The sequence below is a fragment of the Acartia tonsa genome, chromosome 3 (genome assembly GCF_053477335.1).
Source record: "Acartia tonsa isolate MP-2025a chromosome 3, ASM5347733v1, whole genome shotgun sequence".
In the NCBI taxonomy this organism is placed as follows: domain Eukaryota; kingdom Metazoa; phylum Arthropoda; class Copepoda; order Calanoida; family Acartiidae; genus Acartia; species Acartia tonsa.
In genome coordinates, this window is record NC_137262.1 from 24796323 (window position 1) to 24813982 (window position 17660).

Here is a 17660-nt window from a genome sequence, read left to right on the forward strand (position 1 = left end):
ACCACACATTTTTTTAGTTTTTTTTAACAAAGGAGGGGGGCGAAATGGAAAAAATGTTTTCAGTTTTCTTAATTTTTAAATTTTTTTTCCCTCCAACCACTTATTTTTTATTTCCCCTCCCCCCCCCCCCTGAGCCGGGGATCCCATGCAGAATATACACCCCTGTTTATATAATAGAATTCGGGTTTTAATCAGTTTTAGAGTATCTTTGTGTGTTACTAAATCATCTTTAATAATGATTTTTTAAGTTTTTGTAATTTTGCAGTTAATAAATTGGAGTGCATTAATAAATGCAATAATCCGTAAGTTAGGACAGAGAGAGTTCCCCCAGTTATGAAGAGTAATTGCGCAATACACCTGAGTATTGAGTATTCATCAGCTGATAAAATGGCACGCTCAATCAAAGATGGCGCCACCATGCTGAAGCTAATATCAGATGCAAGCTCTTCTTTGCATTTTAGCAAACAAAGACGCCAGTCTTCAGCCATTTTTGTGTTAGTAATTTCTTACGTTAGAATCATTATACTTCTGAAAGAAAAGTTAACTAAAATAAACCAAAACAAGGCTAAAACACAGCCTTGTAGTCTTACATAATAAGATCTTTCAGTGTTGAAAAAAGGACACACAAGCCAAACCAAACCTTACCTACCCTAGCCCGTGCTGCCAGGGTTAGTTTGGTAGACACACACAGCACAACTGAGATTTAGCCTTCTTTGCTGTTTTGACAGACGCATTTATAACTAAAGATTTTGGCGCATATTGTTAACTTCGGATTATTGCGTGTTGGTTAAAAGGCGTCGCAATTATTTGGCGGAATTTGAATCTCTACTTTGCGTTGTGGTGTGTGCGATTTTGTTGTCTGTTGGGTGTTTGGATCCATTCAGATAGATTGGTGGTGGGCCGTTCATGTAATCTGGTAGTCCTCATCTATGCTGATACAACCTAGGCATTTCAAATAAAATCATACATTTTAAATTCAACAAGTATAAAAAAAGTTAGATGAATTATTTTTTTATAGACACACATTGTAAAGGTTGTAGTTTCGTTATCTGAAAACATTTTCCGAAGCAACTAGGTAAAAAAATTAATGTTTTCTAACCTTTAAGGAGGTAACCACATGGATTTTCTTTAGTGGGCGGGGTTGTTGGGGGCAAATGGGCTCCACCCTCTCCCCAATATACAGAGGGCAGTCTTAATACCCAATAGCTGTTGATGGTTAGTCTAAATGAAAATATATTTATAATTTTACTAATGATCTTGAATTACATTTACAGCGTAAGAAATTTTAAGATGGCTTTAATAGTTTTACCAAAAAATAAGCACCTTTTTAAGTACAATTAAAAAACAATATTGTCAATTAAAGAAAATTAACGAAAAAGAAAAAAAGGGCTCCTTTATGTAAAGAAATAAGAATAAAATGACTTCAATTAATTTCAAACGGTCTTAGCATCAATGATATTGAAATAGTAATCTAAACTATTAAGTAGATCGATGTCTTTCTGTCCGTCTCGGTAACCGCTGAAACGATTGGGCTCTACTCTACAAGGAATATAGCTATTTTTTTTGATAAGAGAAATTTTTGATAATATCTCTGTAGCTTTAAGAACGATTCTGAATAAGAGAGGGAACTTCCATTACCTGTTAGGGTGAAGCTTTTGGTGAAAATAAAAATATTAATCACTTGGAAAAACTTTCATAGCGGAAATTTTCCAATCATTTAAATGCATTTGTCTTGAAAGCATTATGATTATCCTACCTTACAGGTGCATCCCATCCAGTGACAAAAACCGGCCCACCAGCAACAGGCTGCACCTGTGGCAGCAGGGTCACATGCACAGGTGCCTTGGGTGTCACCAGGTGCAATCTCATCAGCTGGGCAATGGGTGGACTCTTGCTCCTATCAAACAGATACTTTGTTTTCATCTACAATACAGGCCTGCCATAGTATTCAACGAAATGTATTGAAAAAAAGTAATTTTGTTATATGGCATATCTGCAAATATCGAGGTTAAACAAATAAATGGTTAAAAAATAAAACAACCAAATTTTATTTAAATCCTCATCAAAGATCAATATCTTTAAAGAAGATAATTCACAGAATAAAATTTTGACAAAGTATCTGTTCCTGCAAGGACAAGTCGTATACAAAGGCATGTCACTGTTGACTAGCTCCGCTGCGGCACCTCGCATCGTGTTGGAGCTCTTCATGGGCTGCCCAGGTGCTGATACCATGAACCTAAATTTTAAGGTAATGATTATTAATTACACACGTTTTTCTATTAAAGATTGCATTGACAACGCTAAACTAAACTTACAGACAGTGAAACTTTTATAAAAGTCAGGAAAAAAAGAATGGTAAAACTTAAGAATGAATATGTGTATTGTGTATAGCTGTTTAAACCACTAAACATAAGAACATACATTGAAAGATAATAATGTAATTTGAAAGAGAGAGAGAGAGTTAATGTACGTTTGCTCAATTATGTGAAAAGATCACCTTTTATATTTTATGCAATTATTTTGCTAATAATTTTTATTGTCAAATAAAAATATAGAATTATTACAACTCTTGAACTGTTTTTTTTCTATACATAATATTTCATTTGATGTTGGAATAAATCTCCTACCTGTGACCCCTAGGGCACTCATACTCGAATCCAACAAACACTTTGACACTAATCTTCTCTTTAGTGTTCTCGGCTCCAGGAGGGAGAATAGTTGCTCTGCGAGCTATATACTCCAGAATATTAGGCCAGTTCATAGCCAGCTCAGTCTCTGTAACCTAGAAAATTATTTCTTTTTATGAAACTGAAATCTTAACATATGCTCTGTATGTGCCAAAACATGTCAATCTTCAAAAAGAAATAGCACAAAAAAATTTTCTGTTCTTCCCCCTCAACACAAGGAATTAACTGTAAACTTTTACCTTTGTTAAGGGAATTTCCCAGGGTAGGAGAAACTTTGAGCTTGACATGAAGCCGGGCATAGCTCCCATGCCCTGTGAGTGCGAATACAGGGAGCTGGACCCCATCAGGACCAAACTCCAGGAGGCAAACTCGGGCTTCAGTCCCACAGGGGAGCCCAAGGTCTTCATGTGGGGTAGGAAGTGACTGTCAGTATCATTAGGTTGATTTGAGATATTTAAAAGTAATGAAAGAAAAGTAGCCACGAACAAGATGGAAACCGAGATTTTTATAACTATACAAGAAAGGTAATAAATAAAATATGATAAATCAGAAAATTAAATTTTAATTGACCGTCATTTTTTGTAAAAATTAATATTAATGACACTTTGATATAATCAAAGTATTTGAAAGGGTGGTAAAATGAACCAAAAATACTATGAAATTCAACCACTTAACATTCCTATTGGATCTAGTAAAGAGACTCTCAACTTTGGATGGTGAATGGTTGGATACATTGCCACCATCTACAACACTACTGTTGTTGACAAGAACAGCTGATTGTGTTGAGGCTGTGCTGCTATCCAGGTGCATATTCTCCAGTACCTAGAATAGGATAAGGATTTTATGTTATATGAAAATATGAAAATTATCCCTTCCGTAGATTAAAATTATTAGTTGAAAAGATTGGACAATACTTGTAAGGGACCAACCAACCACAATACCAAAGTTTTTAAAAGAACGAATAAGAAAACATGGTTATAAAACTTTGGGTATCAGTATGATTTTTTCTTTCCTGGGTTACTTGATCAAGCATCAAATGCAAGAAGATTATGCGAGCTGGTGTTTCAATGAAAAGCTGTGTAGATAGGATAAAAAATATAAAAAATTCTAACAAACCTCTAGTATAATCTCATCATCATCTTGGATAGTTGGTGTACTTGTTGTCCTAGCAGGTGCTCCCGACCTTTCTGGACTTTCGCCAGCTTTGTCGCTTTGAATATCTTCTTCCTTGTTTTCTTGTTCAATAGCTGTTCCTAACTCATCCTTACCAAGTGAAAGGTCTTCTTCAGGCGAGGTCTTGGGAGATGATAGAGATTCTGATCTGTAATAGATATTTTGTGTATTTTAGACTAAACTAAAGCATTTGATGAGCAAAAAAGACTTCCCTTTAGTTACAGCACAAAAACAAGTATTACGCCAACATTACGCCACTAAAATAATCTGATTTTCGGCAATTTCAAATGAAATTCATTTGCTAAATCAAGGCCCCTGGTTGCGTAAAAGTAAATCTTACTGAAATAAATATTTTTAATTACCTTGAATCAACATCAGCAGAACTTTCCTTGACCATTTCACTAACATCAACTTTATTTTCAAGATCTTCAGTGATATCAATCTCCACGCTTTTCTGTTCCTCAGATTGGCTGGGTTGAAGGCTGTCATTAATATCAATATCAACACTTACAGCAGATGTTTCTTTGCCTGATGTTTCTCCAGTCTCATCAACTCTCTAAAATTGTATCTTTATATAAAAGTAACAGGACCTGTCTGTAAAAAGAATCTGGGTAACCGCTGAACCGATATGGTCCTCCTTTACAAAGTAGCTTTTAACAGGTTCTGGAAACCGCTGAACCGATATGGTCCCCCTTTACAATGTAGCTTTTAACAGGTTCTGGAAAGGTTTCGGGGGGGGGGGGGGGGGAGGGGACTTTTTCTTTTCTTTTAACTGGAATCAAATTGTTTACGGATGTACATTTCAAAAACATTTGATCTTCCATCCTTGACCGTCCCTAAAATATTTCAACATAATTCAGCATTAGTACTAATCTTACAACCGGAAAAAAGTTAATTAAATCACCTTCAATGGATTAAAAACAGGAAACTGGATATGATTCAGATCTTTACAACAGTCCTCTTCAAGTTCTGCGTAGAATCCATAGTTTGCCTCATACAGGGTAAACGGATCTTCCCTGAAAAGCAGATATCAATTCAGGTGTTACTTTGGAATTGTTGTCATTACCAATAAAATGTAAAAAGTACTTGGTTCTACGGAATCTTTATCTTAAAATTAATAGTGTTACACTTCCTATGTAATAATCAGTCATTAAATCATCAATAGGAATATTTAATCAATCAATAAAAAAGCCTATAAATTGAAAAATAATTAATCGTTCGAAATTTGTAGTTTATTATATTAGATAATCAATCAATCACATAACCGTACCTGTTAGCCTGTCTCCTTCCACAATTGCACGCGGCAATGTACTGAACTCCACTGGAGTGAGTTATACTAGCCAGGGTCTTCTTGATCACTTTGTCCCCAACCTTTTCCTCCTTAATAATTGTTTTTGATTGAAAATTATTTACATTAGAGTGAGCTTTAATAATCACACCCTTTTCTCTATTGTGGACTCTACCTCCCCTGTTTTCTCTTCTCCCAATATTATTTAAAAAATTTACTTTTATTGGATCTACTGCAGTTCACGGTAAAATATTGCTGGTAACGAATACTGCCAAAAATTTATGAATTTTAAAGGCTGCTAGCTGCCAAACGGCTGAACGTACAGATCACACCCGCACACTGTTTTAAGTGGCATAAGAAGGCCTACAAATAATCTGGAATAGCCATAAACCAATAATGCATAATTATCTCGCAGTGCAGAGAAATGCGCGAAAAAGGCCTATTTTACGCGTTTTTTCTTCAGTGAAGCTTTCCCTGTGCATCATTGGATCTTGGCTATTCCAGATTATTTGTAGGCCTTCTTATACCGCTTAAAATGGTGTGCGGGTATGATCTGTACGTTCAGCCGTTTGGCAGATGGCAGCCTTTAAAATTCAGAGATTTTTGGCAATATTCGTTACCAGCAATATTTTACCGTGAACTGCAGTAGATCCCTTTTATTACATATTGGAAAACTGTTTTTTAAGATGGGCGTATTTGGCATTGGCGTTTTCTGAGATGGCCCTGGATTAAGGTTATTTTCCCCACCTACCCTGCCATCACTTAGAGGCTAAGAGAAAGGTGACTAATAAACAATCGTTCTCCTAGAAACATTTGTAATATATCTCAGTATAAATGTAGGATTTAAGTAATATACCTGGACGACTTCTTGGTTGGGTAGAACATGTTTCTTGTGCATGCAAAGATTTCCAGTTAATGACAGCTGTTCACACCTAAAGAAAAAGATAGAACTTGATCCTATAATTATCTTCATAAATATGCAATTACACAATCTGTATCTTTTATAAAATGCAAAAACAAATTTGACTTTAAAAGCTTTAGCTACCACAGAGCATCTTAAGAGTATTTTGGAGAAACTTTAACAGAAAATGCCTAATAGATTACCTGACTCTGCCTGACCGCCAGATTGCCTGACACTCAGCTGCCAGTTTTTCTGCATACTTCTCACTTGCTGGACCTCTTGCCTACAATGCAAAGTTGTTTTAATTATAAGATGCTTATTTCCTATGTCAGTCCATTAAACTTTTTACATAAACAGAAACACAAAATTTGTTGGCCTTTTAGTGTTTTTAAATTGGTTTAAATAGCTGAAAATAAGCCATTACCACAACAAAAAATGTTTCACCTGGATGCTAAAAACTGACATTGCTTGTAGAAGTTTAGCATTGTGATATTCAGTGTTATAATACGGAGGTAATCCTTCTTCATAAACTGATATTGCTTGGGGTAAAATCTTCTTACATCTAAAAAATAAACAATGCTGACTACAAAAAAATACTTTTTAATTGACAAACAGCTGCGACCCTAGAAGCTAGGGGCTTTGTATTCAAAATGGTAGGGAAGGACAGAAAAATAACCTAAAACTATCCTTGGATTAAAATCTAAAAATAAAATAGCCTAAAACCACCCTAGGACCTTTGTTAAGCTTTCCTAAATGGAGAATTAAATCGGCTAATAGAAATTTTCAGTACATTTAAAAGAAACATTAGGTATACAAAACAGTAGATTTGTAGAGCAGATTTGCAAATAAAAATTCTAATAATGGAACAAAGTATAGTAGAAATGTGCATAAAAATGCTGTGAATTTGTAAAATTTTACCTTAGTTCTGAGAAGATTGTTTCCACCTCCATGTCATCCCTGAGGTCGTTCATGGCACTGGAGTTGTCTGTTCCAGTCGCAGAGGTCAGGGTGGTCGTGAAGTAAGTGTAGAGTAGGTTCGACACCTGCAATTAACAATTTTTTGTAGTCAATCATATTATCACATACGGGCGAGACTTTTGTTCATGTTCAACACCTTGAATACATAATTAGGCCTAAGGGAGTTCAGTAACTCCTGTATACAAACCTAACTGAGTCAAATTAAAGGTTCTCTTATTTATATCTTTAAATTTTTATAAGGGATCTTAAGGGCCTATAAGAGAATAAACGATACAGTGATATACAGCCCAAATTATGAAAAACAATATTATACTACATTTACTGTAGATTATATGTTGAAAATTTTGGGACACTACAAACATGTTAGGAACCAACCAATAAAAATTCGAAAAAAATTCCTAAAGTTTTGAGCAAACGTGATTATAAAAACCCGGGCACTAGTGTAATTTATCCTCTCCCTCTCTCGTTTTTATAATAATAATACTTGACATATTACCTGAATCCAAGAACTCAAAGTCGGAATTTCCCAGAGTGTGGGTCCAGAAGGTCCATACTTGTTTACATTATCATAGAAACCTGAAGTTTTAAAGGGACTGTGAACGTAAATTTTTCTCATCTTAATATCAAATCTTAACATTATCTCATTCATAATATCTCACAGATAGAGCAAAACGCGCTTTTGTTTGCTTAAAAAACGGCTTTTTCCGACGATTTTTATAAGGTACGGGGAAAGGAAGAAATTTTCCGTATTATATAAAATGTGCATTTAAATTGCTTTTTTCTCCCATTATAGCTAAAATTAAACTTTTTCACATAGTTCTAGATTTTTCCTAACAGTTAAGCTGACTTTTTACGTAATCCTTGCTTTAATCCAATGTATAGTTACTTAGAAATTGATAAAATAAGCAATATTTTTTTATTGAAAACCAAATACAATAACAAAGCCAGAAACAGGTTTTTTATTAGTATCCAATTAACTTTAAATGGCCCATCTCTCGCCCACCTTTAATTACAAATTTGTAAATAATAAAGACGCAATATTTCTTTATTAACAGTCTGATAAAAGTGTAAGCTAATTCTCCAAAGTGGGTTATTTATTGTTCAACACAATAAAAAAGGATATTATTATTTTATATAACCTATGAGATTCAACCCTTTGTAGACAGTGAGGTATTTTTTTGTCAATAATACGAATTTAAAATATGTCTTTATTACCTAATTACTACGTTATAAAAAAAACGAATTGGCAATTTTATAGCATAATATAAATCCTTAACAGTAAGTAAATTGTTTCAACTATATATGACAAGTTAAATATCCCTACAAACATTATAAGAAACAAAAACGTTCAGATTTTTCCTGTTTTTTCCTTTTTCCCTCTCAAAATACCATAAAATCAAGGCATTATTTCTGGATATTTTTGTGAATAGGACATTTTTGGTTGATCAGTGTAGTGAAATGTGCTTAGTAAATGTTAAGATTTGATAATCAGATGAGAAATTTTTACGTTCACACTCCCTTTAAGACACATTACAATCTTTCCCGATTTTGTATTACTTTTGCGGAACATGATTCCAGTTACGTCATATTTTTCTTTCCCGAAAAAGGGAAGGGGGGAAGAAAAGCTCTTCAAAAGAGATTGGGAAAACCCCCTTTTCTCCCATCTCTTTTTTTCTTCCCCCCCTTCCCTTTTTCGGGAAAGAAAAATATGACGTAACTGGAATCATGTTCCGCAAAAGTAATACAAAATCGGGAAAGATTGTAATGTGTCAAGTTTTAACCATCAACAGTGATAAAATATCAGCTCAATGTAAGATGCACAAAAAATGAGGCAACTAACCGTTGAACCGAAATGGTTCTTCTTTACAACGTAGCTTTTCAAAGGTCCGGGGAAGGTTTATAAGGGGCTTATCCGCTAGTAAATAATAAGTTATTAAGTCAAGAAACCTTAATAAAAATAAAAAATCCTATTTGAAAATATGTTTAATGTTTAAGCTTTCAGAACAAGCTTTTATAGTGAATTGGTGAATTAAGTTATTGTCCTTTTTATGCAACTTTTATTCATTTTTATAATGCGAGAAAAATCTTTACAAGATTTACCTTTCTCAAATGCATGGTTAACATGCTGTAGTAAAAATCTTGTAAAACATCTTTGAGGCCTACTTGATTCTTCCTCAAGCTATAGAGAATTAAATGATTAAAAAGAAACAATCAAAAGGTAATTTTTGAGGCTTTGTGTTATTCTATAAAACAAATGATTAGGTATATTTTTACATTACATTCTTATTTTTCTTATAGCAAAAAGAAGGAATTTATCTAATTATTTATGTATAGCATTCATAGAGTAATGAAGAATACATATTATTTCTTGACTAAATAATAAAACAAGAAAAAGTTTTAATTTTAACTAAATTAAAGTAACTGACCTGATTATAAAAAGGCCCAGAGAACTTATATGGCGCATTTACCTCGCCATTTAAAACATTGTACAGTGTGTTTAAAATACTGGTACTCGGGTCCATCTTTGTCCCATGTTCGCCTACAAGAGTTTTAAACTCAAGAAGGTTATTTTTTGCTTTCTTTTTTTAATAGTTGAAAAAATTACAATTAAAGTCATTTTGTGTATGTTTGTTTATCATTTCATAATAGTAACTTTATGAATCGTGGCGAAGGAAGATACTTTAAGATTTTTGGTACCATTATGGATTCAGGAAATAAAAAAAAAACCTTTAATTGTATTTTTTCATAGAAAATTAAAAAATTTGAAAATTAGACATATCATAAGATTTTATCCTATTATATAAAGGAGTAAGGTTTTTTGTCTTAAGGTAGAGATCTCGGAAAATACTGGTGCTAATGGGTTTTAATTTTATGGGGAGCTTTGTAAATGTCTTGAGGTAGTTTAGACTATTTTCCTTACCTCCCCGCCCTCTCCTAGAGACTAGGGGCGAAACAACTAGTTTTTCATAAAAGATTTTAAGATTAGATACTACCCTATAATAAGCCATAAAAAATAAGGTAAATGATCAAACCTGTATCAACATAAACAAATTCATGGTTAGCTGGAAGGGCAAACAAAGAGTTGGATGCAAGATTCGTAATAATCCTAAAATAGACATTGTTGGTTTTGCTGTAGGCAGAGTTTCGGATCCGCATTGATTGTATGCGGATCCGGATCCTACCGGATCCGGTTCCGGATCCTTGACAATAAAAATAAAATCACCAAAGGGGGGGGGGGGCGAAAGTGACACATTTTGAAACCCAAACTAAAAGTCAACAAAGGAACTCAACTAAAAAAAGAGTTACAGGTCTAAGATTTTGCATGGCAGTTGCTTTATAGGGGTACAATATGGAACTGTGAAGAAACGGCGGCGCAACCGCCGAAAACCGCCGTTTCCCGCCGAAATTTTTTTGCCTTTTCTCGGCGGTTTTCGGCGGTTGCACCGCCGTTTCTTCACAGTTCCATATTGTACCCCTATAAAGCAACTGCCATGCAAAATGTCAGACCTGTAACTCTTTTTTTAGTTGAGTTCCTTTGACTTTCAGTTTTGGTTTCAAAAAGTGTCACTTTCGCCCCTCCCCTTTTTCAAAAAATTTTTATTCTTTAATTTGAAGTCAAAAATACTTTAAATTTTCAAGTCTGAACCTAAACCTTAAAGATTGGCTCTCATCAAGAGAATGTCTGAGATTTTATATAAATTTAGGTAGATTTTTCCATTTTTTTCCGCATTTTTTTGAGTCCAAGGATCCGGATCCGCATTTTTTTGCGGATCCGGATCCTTGGACTCAAAAATATGCGGATCCTTGCAGATCCGGATCCGAAACTCTGGCTGTAGGGATTCATAAGTATGCATCATACAGTACACTGGGATGAGATACGTAGAGAATGCAATGTAGTGAATAAAATTTAGATTCCACTTGAAAGGGTGATAGTTTCAATCCCCCAAATTGTTATAAACCTTCTCTGGGCCTATTATAGGATTTACTGTAAAGGAAAAACCATATCAGTCCAGCGGTTAGCGAGATCTAAAGCTACAGTCAGACACACAGACAACCTGTTAATTTCATATAAGCATATTTTTTTCAGATATTAAAAAGTGTAGGTACCTTGCTTTTCTTAAAATCCTGTATATTTGATCTTCTAGGGCGTAGCAGAGCCGTTTAATCGGGGGATCCTTATGAGACTTTGCATCTTTCCTTTCGTCCCTAAAATATTAAATAACTTTAAGTATGCAATGTAAATTTTTTGTCCCTAGAGTCGTACTAGCGAATACGCTCCTACGTGATTGGGGCTCTGTTTTCAACGGGGCACGAAAAAAGCTAAAAGAATAACTATCTAAAAACTTCAATCTAAAAATAAAATATCCTAAAACCATCCCAAAAATAAAGTACCAAATCGGTTCAGTAGTTGTCGAGATCTTAAGCTTTAGACTAATAACTTTTTACCATTCATGTATTTCTCAAAAGGCATAAAAATAAGCTTAGTTATATACAGTCCGAAATTTATTTTCTCTTAATTCTTGAGCTGATTGTTGATGCAATGTTTTTGTTTGTTATTGCAGCGCTACTTGTAAACAAATTTTTTTTGTTCATTGGAAAGAAAACTACCTTAGCCCTCTAGTATTCCTCAAGCTGATTGGTGAGCTTAGAAATAGAAAGAGAAGCCTCGGGGAGCAAGGTCGTGCCTGCGCCACCCACTCCTTGGATAATCCAGGTATACTCATCATCAACTCGGATACACTTCCTTGTACCTGAAATTAGTTTTTCAATCATATTTTTAACAATATAGTAGAGAAATATAAATTGTATTCAACAAAAGAATATGGAAAGGGATGATTTTAAAAGTTCATTTGACTGGAATGGAGAAATTTAGTGATTCTTAGTGATAAAAATATCAGTTAGCTATAATTAAACAAGGATGACAAATTGACAATATCCATAAAAGCGAAGCACTGATACGGTAGGACAAACGGACATTAACATTTGTATAGTGTCAGAACTGAATAATCAGAATATAAATGTATAAGAGTCAAACCAAAATTGTAAGTAAATTTGTTGAAAAACTGCTGGATACAGGATAATGTTTATGGACATACTTATATTTTTAGGACTTTATTATAGAGTTGCTTCGCTTATAACATTATACTTTGTTGTCCCAGGAATTAATATACCAAAAATCAGATCAATCGGATGATTAGATCACATGAAAATTTATTGTTAAAAAAGTAAAAAAGTCGACATGTTTAAAATGGAAGTACGGACATTCTGGTAATGATTATTGAGTTGAAATTAAGAAATTTTACCATACCGTATTGTGTTACACTAAAAAAAGGAAGGGGGGGGGGGGGGGAGTGTTAAAATGTGAAATTTTAAGTTTTGAGGGGTGAAATTTTTTTATTTTCAAAACTTCAGAGGGGAATAAAATGAGGGGCTTTCAAAGTTGGACGTCTACTTCATATTGAAGAAAATATACCTTATTTCTTAAATTGTCTAGTGACTTGAACATGTTGACATAGGACAAGTCTACACTATGCCCGGGCTGTACACATACCAGGATATGAGATATCTATAACAAATAGGCAAATTAAGTATACGTTAATGATTTTGAATTAGTTTAATAAAAACCTTAAGATCAAATTTAAATATGTAATATATAATAAAATAAAGACATATGACAAAAAGCTATAATTTAATAATGTAAGCTAAGTGTGCCATAGTAGTCACAAAAGTTACCTACAAAAAAACATTAGGTAGATCTAAAAAAAACTGGGATTTTAAACAATATAAGTAAAGTAATATGAAAAATATACTTTTTAGTTTAAACTTTTGCCTATAATTAGGTTTTGCTATAGCATTTATAAGCTTCCCATCAAAAAAATTCAGGGAAGGTGCATTTCTTTGGAGAGGTGTCTTCTCCAGGAAAAAAGCTTAAATCCACAACAGGACCAGCAAGTATTTTTCCTGATAAGTACAACCTAATCAGTCCGGCAAATAATAATATTAAGCTTCAGACGGACAGACAAGCGGACAGCCATCTTTTTACTTTGTATCATAAATTAAACGTATTTTGTACCTGGAATAGAAAAAGCAAAGCCTTGGCGTGCTCATATCTCTTACTGGACCAAAAATACAGGAATCCTTTGTTTAATACTGCTTCTTCTGACGCCTGGACAAATATTCTATTATAAACATACAATAAAACAAGCTCAATATATCGCTTAAACACAAGATAATGTTCAGCAATAATGCCCCCCCACCTGCATTTTAAATAAATTGAAAATAAGTTTGAGTGGAGGGGTTTGTTTTTCCATGTATATTTATTACTTCAAAAAGTTAAGTTAAATTTGGTACCGGGTAGCCAAGCAGATTTAAGACCACCCCATAAGAAGAAAATACTTCCCCACTTCCCTTCTAATTTTCAATTTATTGATAAATTAAGGTGGGTTTAAGTGCTCAAAAGGCAGCTTCAAGTCTTTTTCTTAAAAGCATAACAAATAGTTTTTAAAAACTGTTGACAAAAGGTGCTGTGGATTAATATTATAGTTCCTAAATAAAAAAGTAACATAAAACTGTCAAAATAAAGGTCGGTCATCACCTATCTTTTTTTATACCATATAGTTATGTAATACGTTACCTTGCATTTTAAAGCCATTGTGTATGTATCAAAACAACTTCTTAAATTCAAGTAAATAATATCTCTATTCTAAACATAATAAAAACCTATATAAATAATCTTTAAAAACCTAAAACATTAAATTGACAATAATAATGTAATGATGAAATATGATATCCTCTTCCCGCTTACACCTCTAAAGGTTTTTAGGAACATTTGAGGAAAGGAAAGGAAAGGGGGGGGGGGAGACTTTCAATTTTAGTTTTGAAGTTGAAATAAGAGATACATCATTTTACTTTTATGTAAGGATAAGTGATAATAGAAAAGATAGCATAAAAGGACAAAAAATAATTTGACTAAGAGTCTAGCAGTGTAGTGTAAGGTCTATAACGGTAGTGTGATAGAATGAGTCTAGATAATTGTATTTCAGAAAGACAAAAGAATGTATGGACTTTAGTTGTTGAGCTGCTAATAACTTACATTAGAAGAATAAAAACAAGTAATTTATAATATTTACCTCATCAACTGACATATCAATAGCATTGGCATGTTCACTATTATCATCATCTCCGCTAATAAAATCAGTCTTTCCCATGGCTTCACTAATAATCCTTCTCTTCTCCCCGCCATACGTATATGGACTCTTCCCAAAAAAGGAAACCACTGAAATGAAAATAATGATTAATCTAATGATAAACTTTTTGAATAGTATATTTTGCTAGTTAAATATAATCATTATTATAAGAAAATTATTTTAACTTTATGACATGAACTTTAATGTCGTCATTCGCAAAAAAAAAAATAAAGTAAAAAATAGCATGTTTAAACTGTTTTTAACCTATTTTTAAAACATATATTAAAAATATACTATGACACCAGTAGAATTAAACTGCAGAGCCTAAATTTGAATTAAGTCCCCAATAAACTTTTTTGAGGGGATTTAAAAATTAATTTTACTGTTGCTGTGGTCTTTTTTGATCAGAGCAAAAGGTCTTTTTTTATTTTGGTAAAATTCGTAGCTTTTAGTGTGTTTTGCTTCATATATATAGTATTCTGGTATAGAGTAAAATTAGGCCATTTGATTTCATCTAAATTAATTCATTAAAAACTTAATTCTTTACAATATATCAATGAATTAACTTTATCGTGCTTGTTTTCCATCACTTATTTAAAACTCAAAAAATTGGCTGTAAAGGGTTAAATGGTGAAAGATGACAACAAACGTTTACACAATACAACAAATTTTTTTTGTCACATATACAAATATGATAAAATATAAGATTATTCAAACTTATTTTTTTAAATATTTTTATAAAGCATGTATCTTTTATGTGTATAGTTTTCATTCTTTTCATTTTAATTAAATAAAAATTATTTAACTACATTGGAAATAAGTCACTTTGTGAAAACACTCTTTTTTGAATTGTAAAAAACTGAAATGAAACAAGACTTGTAATTGGTTCAGACTTCAGAATAATATGTTTTATTTTAATGTTAAATTTCTTCTATATAAATTATTGTTTTAGAAAAAAATTATTTGCATCGAACAGAGTAGAGTTCTTATTATTGTATTGATATAATCTGAATCACATCAAATTGTTCTGTAAGAAACAATTAAACCCCAAACTAAAAAATGCTTTTGCTTCCATCAAAATGATCACAGCAACATATAAAATTGATTTTTAAATCCCCCAAAAAAAGTTTATTGGGGACTTAATTCAAATTTGGGCTCTGCAGTCTGATTCTACTGGTGTCATAGTATATTTTTGATATATGATAAAAAAAATAGGTTAAAAACAGTTTAAATTGATCTTTATTTTAATCTGACTGAAAAGTTAAAGCAAAATAGTTAAGTAAATAACATCATTACTTTCCTATTTAAATTTTCTTCAGTAAAATAAATATGAAATATATTTTTTTTGATTTAAACAAAGCATTTGACTAAATACGAACCTATAAATTGTCTGTCTTTGAGCCTGTCATCCAGGTTGTCTAGGTCTACGGTTAGGGGAAACCTGCAGGGTTTCCATGGCATTGCTCTTCTGAAAAAAATATGCAAAAAATAACAAAATTATAAAAGCTAGTTAAAAATCTAAAATGCCAAGTAAAGAGTGCATCCTAAAAAGGTTGTTCGGAAGATCATTTTGTCTTCTATTTACCTAAGCAGGGTTTAGTCTGACTATATTTAAGTGAAAATAAAGTGATCAAGATTCTTATTTGTAGCTCTAATAAGAAGTAATTTGGCATATTAGGCGGATCATCTAAGAAGACAATTGTGTAAAGAATGTTGGCTTTAACTAACATCAAATAACAAAAAAATCTGAAACTCAAATTTCTTGAAAAGGTTTGAGTGTGGCCGATATTTGTTGAAATATTCTATTCAGATTTGTATCTTCACCACTAAATGTCTGAAATAAAATTTTTAGTAAATCATTTAGGAAAACCTAGTAATCCTTATAATAAAATAACTGGATCTCTAAGTGTGTGTCTGTGTGTACTAGCCCTGGGAAGGTTTATAACTATTTTGTGGGAGGGTACCACCAACCTCCCAAGAGAAATCGAAAAAAATATAACTATCCCTACGTCATGATGTAAATATCACAAATATAATCAAAGCTTATATTGATGTTATTTAGGATGAAGAAGACTTACAAGATGATGATTGATTTGATGATAACAAGATTGATGATACCAAGAATGATGATGATGATGATAATAATAATGATGATGAATATATGATGCAAGAAGATCTCAATGACAAATTAGCATGATCAGAAATAAACATGAAGATCTTTACAATAAATGTCTCATCAATAATAAGCTCCAAGTCATCATCAATAAATACAATTTCTAATTCAATATTCATTTCAAACTATCAGCATAAGTATTTTAATATTTATTGATAAACAGTCTTCTTCATAATGATTTTATTGGACTTTTATAAGTGATTTTAATGGACTTTTATATAATCATTTTATAAACATTTATCTAAAGTTTTATCAAAATCCTCAAGCAATTGTATCAATAAAAATAAACATACATTCTTGGCCTCATGTATGTAAGCAATGAATAAGTCTTCCAATTATTAGAAATATTTATTTGTCGCCTGGAGTGCTCCCATGAATATGTGATTGACTAAAGTGATATGTATTGCCATGTGTTCAATCTGATTGTGAACTTTATTATCAAGATTATTGTCATATGTCTCTTGTTCAACAATCATTCACACTATTCACGGGAACACTCAAGGCTCACTAACGCATCTCTTTTAGAGTCGGAGCTTGCGGTTTACATCACTGCTTGACTCAACAAAGATGAACTGAGATCAGAGGCTCAACAGGTGAGCTACCTTACGTGGTGGCAGCGACGGTCCTACAACCCAGCACATCCGTAGCCAATAACCTCAGCCACAGACAAATAAGTGAAAAAAGTAAAAATGCCTGGTGGTATTAAGATAAGCAAACCAGAAAGACTTCCAAAAGATAACATCAGTGAAGCAGATCTTTATGCCTGGTGGAACGAGCTTATGAACTACCTCAATCAACATGAAAACTTTAAGCTTTATAAAGAAAAAGGCATGTATTCCACCTGGACAGCAGCCGAAACAGATGAGGACAGAATTGTAAACCTTCACAAAGATGACACTAAAGGTGATATTGATGTTAGACAAAGGGATCTTAACAATTTCATAACCATCATTGCTGGATGCTGTGCAAGAGACCACTATATGATGATCATCAAGCAATCAACAAGTCTCAAATGGATATGGGAAGAACTCACAGTCATTTACCACCACCAACACAAAGGAAAGGAGTTTCTGACCATAGCAGACCTATCATATGATCCATCAGAACAATCACCACTGTCATTCTACAACAGCTACAGAGCTAAAATACTTGAAAATCTCAAACCTGCAGGTACCACTGTCAAATGGAAAAGTAATTTAGTCATGACAAAAGCTGAAACTATCTCTCCAACATTTGAGGACCACATATTGCTGACTACACTCCTAATCATAGA

The 17660-nt window shown here is 32.9% G+C and overlaps 3 protein-coding genes across 3 annotated transcripts in view; all 3 read right to left on the bottom strand.

Annotated features, from left to right (window-relative positions):
• The window catches only part of LOC145313716 (uncharacterized), a 5155-nt gene extending 4589 nt beyond the window's left edge, over window positions 1-566 (bottom strand). Inside the window, exon 1 of the mRNA XM_080153269.1 lies at window positions 358-566. Within this exon, the coding sequence (XP_080009395.1) occupies window positions 358-488 (131 nt within the window). The 5' untranslated portion in view covers window positions 489-566. The remainder of the gene's footprint in view (window positions 1-357) is intronic.
• On the bottom strand, window positions 527-15726 carry LOC145313712 (nonsense-mediated mRNA decay factor SMG8). Its single transcript, XM_080153261.1, has 26 exons — window positions 15594-15726; window positions 14158-14303; window positions 13662-13730; window positions 13101-13193; window positions 12501-12593; window positions 11636-11778; window positions 11135-11233; window positions 10060-10133; window positions 9454-9566; window positions 9128-9206; window positions 7524-7603; window positions 6968-7092; window positions 6494-6611; window positions 6253-6332; window positions 6005-6080; window positions 5131-5240; window positions 4765-4876; window positions 4223-4416; window positions 3804-4008; window positions 3367-3509; window positions 2927-3110; window positions 2628-2782; window positions 2124-2236; window positions 1757-1895; window positions 1100-1221; window positions 527-942 (listed from the first exon to the last, which is right to left on the bottom strand). Exons 1-26 carry the CDS (start codon window positions 15673-15675, stop codon window positions 905-907), a joined length of 2985 nt encoding a protein of 994 aa, XP_080009387.1. The 5' UTR covers window positions 15676-15726; the 3' UTR covers window positions 527-904.
• Window positions 15681-17660, bottom strand: part of THADA (Thyroid adenoma-associated protein homolog) — a 37164-nt gene continuing 35184 nt past the window's right edge. The window contains exon 37 of the mRNA XM_080153260.1: window positions 15681-16048. Within this exon, the coding sequence (XP_080009386.1) occupies window positions 15968-16048 (81 nt within the window). The 3' untranslated portion in view covers window positions 15681-15967. The remainder of the gene's footprint in view (window positions 16049-17660) is intronic.